Below are 7,696 nucleotides of genomic sequence, written 5' to 3' on the forward strand. Positions count from 1 at the left end.
CACCTCCACAATGCTGGAGATGGACTGTCAACTGTTTGTTTTTTAAAGCAATATCAACCTGAAAGAGATGCTTTCAAGGCAATGTAGCCTACTTAAAATGTGTGAACATTTGCAAAAAGGAGGGACAATTATACAAACAACTTTTTTTTCTTCGATCAGGTGCTATTTTCTTGGGAACATTTATGTTAAATCCTAATCAGTATTCTGTGTCACTTAAATCTACAGTTTTTAAAGTAATAAATAACTGTCAGATAAATAAACTGCACCATAAGTAAATATTGCCGAATTTGGCCACTTTATCTTATTCAATACATATGGTTGACATATTTTGCAGCGTGCCCTCGTTGATAATAAATAATCTAACGGTCACTATCCCAACAACGCTGTGCATCCTCACTTAGTTCAGTTGTCAAGTGAAGTCGCCAAAGCTATTTCCCGGCACTGTCAGTGTTGTAGGGGTGTGTCAGATCCTCCAGGAGTGCAGCATCCCCTCACACTACGCATTTATTGTATACCCCACATTAAAGCGTGTAATCCGTGTGAGGGAAAGAGTGTACATTGAGATTAAAGTCCCCTCACCACTCCGGTTATCCTGGAGTGGCCCGGATATAACTCAGAGCAGCTCTTCGGTGCACACTTCAAAGAGCTTGATCAAAATGCATCGACGTTTTTTTTTATCATAACAGATAAAGCACTTACTTCTAAAATGCATCCGCGAAACAGGTCAGCACTTTGTACGTGCACGTCCCCCTTCTTTGGGTAAAAAAAAAGAGATGCCCCGATGGTCCAGTGTTTGGTCCCCGCCGCGGTGCTCACTGTGCTCCGGGTTTCCTCCTGCCCCGGCTCGCTGTTTGTTTGCCGGATACTTTTTATCGCACCGTGGAAGGCTGCACCCGGTAGATCGGTGTCCTAGATCTAGGAACGTCTGCGAAAAGGAGAACTGAAATCCAGCGTGAAGGAGTACCAAAAGTATAAAATATTGACTTTGAGGAAAGGCTTGTGCCCGCCCTTCTTCCCCCCTCTGCTTCTCCTCTTCCCACTTTACAAGCTCGGGTTTACCCGGGAAGCTCAAGGGCAGAAAGAGAGGAGAAAAAAAAGGCTTTATGGAAAATATCACCCTCCCTTCTCCTCCTCCTCCTCCTCCTCCCTCTCCCCTCCCTTTTCCTCTCTATCTCTCTATCTCTCTGTTAATGCCCAGGCTAAATCCTTTTACCATCACTTTCAATCACTATCTGAGCTTATATCTGCTCCAGTCCTGCTGCCTGAACCGAGCGGTGCAACTTCCCCTCTCTGCTCCAAACTGTTCCCCAGGTCCGGTGCACATTATTTTGCTTAAAGCACCAGCGGTTAATGTAGGCCTACTCCAGGTGTGTACAAAAAAAGTACTGTGTACACACTGTTTTTTCTTGGAGGGTGAACTCACAGATGTCCCTGCCCTAAAAATGGCATTTCTCTGGCACTCCTTACGGGACTTGTCCTCAGTGACCTTATCTTTTGTATTATTTATCTCCGGTACGTCCACACAGCAGCTTTAAAAAAATCTTCCAACGCTTCTCTGGCCATTGACTTTGAATGGGGGTGACGTCACTTTGCCTCGCTTTTCGTAGAACTGCATTGTGGGGAAGCAAAGCGAAGATATCCAGGATTCAAAAGTTGAGCAATAGAGAGGCGAAGTCCCTCCCTTTCCGGGGGAGCTCATGGGACCCCGGAAGGGGAAAATTATACATTGAATTCAATGGAGAGAGAAAACGTGTCTTTTGATCCCGTTTGAATTGTGCCACGAATTACACATATGATGTTTGTCAATTTAAAAGAACATTTTGCAAGCCAAAAAAATAAAAATGTGTCGTAAAACTGTGAAGTAACACATTTGTTTGTGTTAAGCCGCTCAGTGAACTACATGTCTCTGGTCCCGCACAATACGCGTCACCAACACAAAGATGGCCGTCACGTTGGCACATTTCACCTCATTCTTTCAGAATGAGAATAAAAGTATAAAACGAGGTGAAAATCACTACAAGTCTGGGCACGTTGAGAGCTGTACATACACGAAAGAGGAGTTAGTCGGTTCTGTAAGAGCCAGCATGCGGGACCGGCTTTACAAGGTTTCGGTGAGTAACATGAGTGCAATGTTTAACGTTAATGTCAGTCAATAAGGAGGAGAATGAAAAAAAGATGATGAACCACAGACCCGGCATATAATGACTGCAGTGTACAGGGCTGTGTTAATTTATGTTACTGTTAGCAATAGCATTAGTTGACTGAGAAAACCGTCAAGAAAAAAAGTTTAGCGATGTTACGAGTCGACTAGTATAATATGCCCACGGCTGTGATTGACAACCTGGACAGCCAGTCAGAAGCTAGAATGCCAACCTAGAGAGCCAATCAGAACCTAGAACGGGTGTATACGGGTGTGTATGCTGTGGATAACATTAGTGTTCACAAGAACAAGGTACACTCCTGTGTTTTGTTTTAGTTGCTCTTCAGATTGAAGCGGCCAGTTTTATATCGACTATACTGTATGTGTGATCTCCTTTTACATCTCGTTGTGTCATTTGAGTTTATTTGCTGTGTGTAGATTCAAGGATTTTGGTTATCTTGTCAATTTGTTTGGTTATCTAGGCACAGCTGTGTGTGACTCCCTCTGGTACACTGGTATGTGTTTTCCTAATGTAGAGAGCATTGATTAATTAATAAACTACACACTGACCAAATCCTTTTTTGTTGTTGATCAAATGTTTTTCAAAAATGTATTCATACACATTTAAAAAAATACAATGTACAATCACAACCAATACAACACAAATTACAAAAAATACAGAAAAAACCAACAATAACACAACAAGACAAAACTATGGAAAAATAAACCCTCCCACCCCCAGATCCGGACCATCCTTGTATTGCTCATTCAATCTATTATAGCATGTTAACAAACATGGTACTTGCTTTATTTGTACAGATCTACATGGGAGACGATGGCGTGATGCAGAGCGCTGTCTGTGGTTGTGCACGGGGGATGTACAAATGCAGCCACGCTGCAGCATTGGCAATATTTGCCATGTGGCAGATCAGCTCCACAGAAGTTGAGTGCCAGTGGAGGAAGCCTGGCACTTCAAAAGTAGTCCAGCCGGTGTCTCAACTCTACCAACAGCAAGAGGAGACATACAACCCACTGGCCAGAGACATCGCCACTGAGGATGTAGACTGGTTCAGGTCTGCACTAAGGGGCACACAGTGTGGCATGGCATGGCTTTTGTCACCTGAGCCAGAGCTGCAGCCTCAACATCAGGCCATTTTCACCGTGCCGGAGCTGGTGAAGGAGCATGGGGGTCGGGGGCTTGAGGCAATTCTTGCCTCAATGCGACTGAGCAGAGACCAGCAAGCTGCCATCCAGACAGCCTACGTAGGACAGCGGACAAATCCTCAGTGGCAGTTACACAGGCAGGGCAGGTTGACAGCCAGCAATTTTGGTGCTGTGCTGAGGTCGGGACTTTCATCCACTCCATGCGCGTCCCTCATGAAGAGGGTGCTTGGGGGGTACAATTTAGACGGAGTGATGGCTGTCAACTGGGGAGTTGTAAACGAGGTGTGTTTGGCCAGTGTGTTTGGCCTTTTAAGTGTGACACATATGATAAATGCTTCACCTGACCACTGTTCCTAAATAAAAAAAGTTTTCTGCATCGTCAGTCATTTTTTCCAAATAATTACCAATATTTCTACAAATTACTTCATGTCAACTTAAGAGCACAGCTGTATGTTGAGTGTCAGCTTTGCTTGGTTCATCTTACTGGGGGGGCAGCTACATGGATGTCGGTGCAGTCCACAATAATTTTGCAGTTGAAGGCAGAATGAATTTATTATTCACTCAGAATGAAGCACAACTTCATGTCATACAATACATTGACTTTATTTGTAATTGTGTAAAAAAATAAAGCATTGATTAGCAAGCAGGACCTGCAGGAACAGAGAACGGTGATGGATGGAGCTGGGAAGAGAGAAGAATAAGAAAACAGATCAACTTTATTATCGGATATTAAAAATTCAATTTCAAAACAAGTTGCCGCTCCTACAGTTTTCTAGTATGTAAAGATGATTTCACATGACCTATGCAAAATATCACACTCAATACATGTGTCTCTGGGGGGGCATTGTGCCTTTGATGTATATAAATAATATACCATAACCAAATACTATTACGTACAGTGGGAAATCAGGTTTGCCAGAGCAGGGTCAGTGTGCATGTTCCTCAGGGTCTCAGCAGTTACAGGTTGAGGTAAAAGAAATAAAAGAGAAAAAGGTCAGTAACAACACTTTAAAGTAACAACACTGAATAATTATCTCTTTTAATAATTTTCTCTCAGTTAATCACTCAACTACTGTCTTTCCAACAAAACAGATTGACTCACCCTCACTGTCATCACAATGACACATGTCCAGAAAGAATGTCATGCAAAGCTCCCTGCCTGCCTGCCTTCCTTCGACTCTCCCTGAACTGCTTCCTTAGCACCCGGTGGAGGGCCGCAGTAGGCTACTCTTCAAATGTTTCACGAAATACTTACCATGATGACTACTCTTACTGTTTAACATTTTGGTGTACTTCATGTAATAAAAATAATAACTTCATGGTAAGGCTACTAAAAATGACAAGGCTAAGTAATGTAATGCTAACTAACGTGCTCGCTACTCGTCGCTACTAGCTAGGTAGCTAACTTGACTATGTTCCATGCACACATGTATATTACCTATGATATTACCTGATATGTCTGATCCAGCGACTCCTGGTCCTTCATCAGACGGGAAGCGATAGAACGAGCAAGTGGTATGATCACTTTTGTGATTACCAACATGGTACAAAGCACACAGGCATCTTGTAAAAGTGAATTTATTGGAGCAATCTCTTATATTTATTGGAGGGAATAATCAGTTATGAAATCTTCTTCTTCGCTTTAATTACGAGTCGCAACCACTTGGAGCATTATCGCCTGTGACATCACATACGCGACCCAGAATGGGATTTGGGATTTGTAGTCTTTGTAGTCGCGTATTTTTTCATAGTCTTATATATTTCAACAGTTTTACGACAAAATGTGACTTTTTTGACATGGAAATGATTGTTTAAGAATTGACAAACATCATATGTGTAGTTCGTGGCACAATTCAAACGGGATCAAAAGATACGTTTTCTCTCTCCATTGAATTCAATGTATAATTTTTCGCTTCCGGGGTCCCATGGACCGGAAGTAGATGGGCGTGACTTCGCCTCTCTATTTGACCATTTCGTAAGGTAAAAGTCAAAAAGCAAAAAACGCCTCCAGGACGGTCTTCCGTTTACGTGTCCTAATAAAGAAAAACAATTGTACGGTAGATACACTGTATTTAAAAAATACCAATGCTGGTTCCAGCTGACTTAAAGGTGGGGTAGGTAAGTTTGAGACCGACTGAGATGCAGCTTTTTGTTATATTCCATGGAATGGTTTTTTAACATGCCGATGCTATGATAATCTTAAGTGCTTTGACAAAAATTTCCATAAAAAAATGTCATGAATAGGTCATGTGAGCTTGTGTGTTGAAGGAGGGGCTACTGTAAGGAATCTGGCATGTTTTCTCCGGTTGTGTATTATCAAATTCTAGCACACTCCGAGCGGTTCCCAACATTATCGCTGACCTAACCTTCAAAGTGCACCTATCATGCTATATTTGAATAAAATCAGTGTAGGACAAAATACCTATATAAGGCATATTTATACTTTTTATTTTTCAAAATACCAAACAGATCATGCATTTACATTCCTCATTTGCTCAATTTACACACTGTCTTTTCATGGGCTGATTCTGTGAGAACAGCACCATACTACAGGCCTGTATATGTACTACAGCGTCTCCACGCTATCTAACGACTCTGAGGCCTTTCACATAGCTCAAATTTCCCTAACTCGACTTCTCGGTCCTCCGGTATGAACCGTGACACTAGATTCATTTCCTAACACCTGTCCTCATCGCTCCCATACTCGATCCTATCTCTCGAGACTTAGTCCGCCCACACGACATGCGAACAGAGGGCCGAGGACGGGAACCGATGACATGGCGGCGAAGCAGCAGGCGATTAGAGAAATGAAGAACTCCCTCTCCTCTGAGCGGTCATTTGAAAGAGAAGTCAGTAATGTGACCGGGGCCAGGCCCCAGTCCCGATTTCGAAGATGTGTTCATGACGTCACTATATAAGATTACTTTGAATTCATCACAGAACGATTTTGATAATGGGACATCACAGGTAGTAAGATGCGGACACAGCACACATATATGTGACTTCTATATACAAAATCCGTGGTCACAATGTACACTGTGCAAGAAACTTATAGTATTTGCAAGTATACTCTTTATGATAGAGTTGGCGAATGTGCTTTGTGCGCTTCTGTGCTTTATGACGCTATACCACTTAATACGTAATTGCTCCTCAATTTTTCAGGCGCTCCACCGCCGCGCGGCCCGGCCTTACTTTAAAGGTGTGCTCATTGCGTGAACATGAATATTTCCGTGCTGATTGTGTCGCAACTGTGTTGTCTGTAGCTGTGTATATATTGTGTTAGCATCCGTGACACTGCAATATGTCAGGTTCGTTGTCTCTCTGAACACCACGTTCGCGTTACGTCAGCGGAGACCTTTTCACGGACAGCACGGCCCGTATGCTACAGATGCAAGTCTCCTCGAGAGTGGGAGCACACTCCTTCGCTATAGACTGCGCAAAATCCAGTAAAGTTATTTACTATCAAACGCTATCTGAGTCTGAGTTTTGACTCGTGCATTGAGTTCTATTGCTCAGTGTTATCTCCTTGACGTACGACTGTCCTCAAATGAACTCAGCCGACTCCAGATCAGATTAAACGCTATCCTTCTCAACTCTTGGGTAACAAAAGGAGCGTATGGCCACCATGCAGCAGGGAGGCAGGATCTACCATGCAGCCACGGTAGAAACAAACATCGTGACGACCAGTTGAATCTAATGGCAGCAGAGGACAGCGAGTGCTCACTCACCTGAGCGTTGCATCCCTTTGAATTGTGCCACGAAATGACACACGATGTTTGTCAATCTTAAACAGATCATTTCATGTAAAAAAAAAAATCACAGTACGTCCGTAAACCTGGTGACTATGAAAATAACGCAACTAGAAATGACTACAAATCCCAACATCGCAATTTCTGGGCGCGTGAAGTGATCTGTCATCAGGCGATAATGTCCAAGACTGGTTGGACTCGCAATTAAAAGCAAGAAGAAGAAGATCTCATAACTAGATTTATTCCCTCTCAATAAAAATATAAGAGATTTGACTCCAATAAATTCACTTTTTACAAGATGCCCTGTGGTGCTTTGTACCAGGTTGTAATGCACAAAAAGGTGTCAGTACCACTTGCTCCGTTCTCAATCGCTTCCCGTCATGGTGAAAGGACCAGGGACCAAACGTATCAGGTAATTATACATGTTTTGCCATGGAACATAGTCCAAGTACTACCTACCTAGTAGCGAGCACCGGTTAGTAGCATTACCATTAACATTACTGAGCCCCGCGGCGCGCGGCCCTTGTCATTTGATTAGCCCAATAACGTGAAGTAAACAAAAATGTTAAACAGTAAGCAGTCAGTCCCATGATGGTAAGTATTGTTGTGAAACCATTTGAAGAGAGTAGCCTAATCACCCCGC

The 7,696-nt window shown here is 42.9% G+C and overlaps 1 protein-coding gene across 1 annotated transcript; it reads left to right on the plus strand.

Moving 5' to 3' along the window:
* The first annotated feature begins 2,078 nt into the window (after positions 1-2,078).
* Positions 2,079-3,661, plus strand: LOC104941448 (uncharacterized). Its single transcript, XM_010766550.1, has 2 exons — positions 2,079-2,111; positions 2,960-3,661. The coding sequence occupies exons 1-2, from the start codon at positions 2,085-2,087 to the stop codon at positions 3,659-3,661; spliced, it is 729 nt and encodes a 242-aa protein (XP_010764852.1). The 5' UTR covers positions 2,079-2,084.
* The last annotated feature ends 4,035 nt before the right edge of the window (positions 3,662-7,696 follow it).

This window comes from Notothenia coriiceps, unplaced genomic scaffold (genome assembly GCF_000735185.1).
Source record: "Notothenia coriiceps isolate Sejong01 unplaced genomic scaffold, NC01 NC01_scaffold00000311, whole genome shotgun sequence".
In the NCBI taxonomy this organism is placed as follows: domain Eukaryota; kingdom Metazoa; phylum Chordata; class Actinopteri; order Perciformes; family Nototheniidae; genus Notothenia; species Notothenia coriiceps.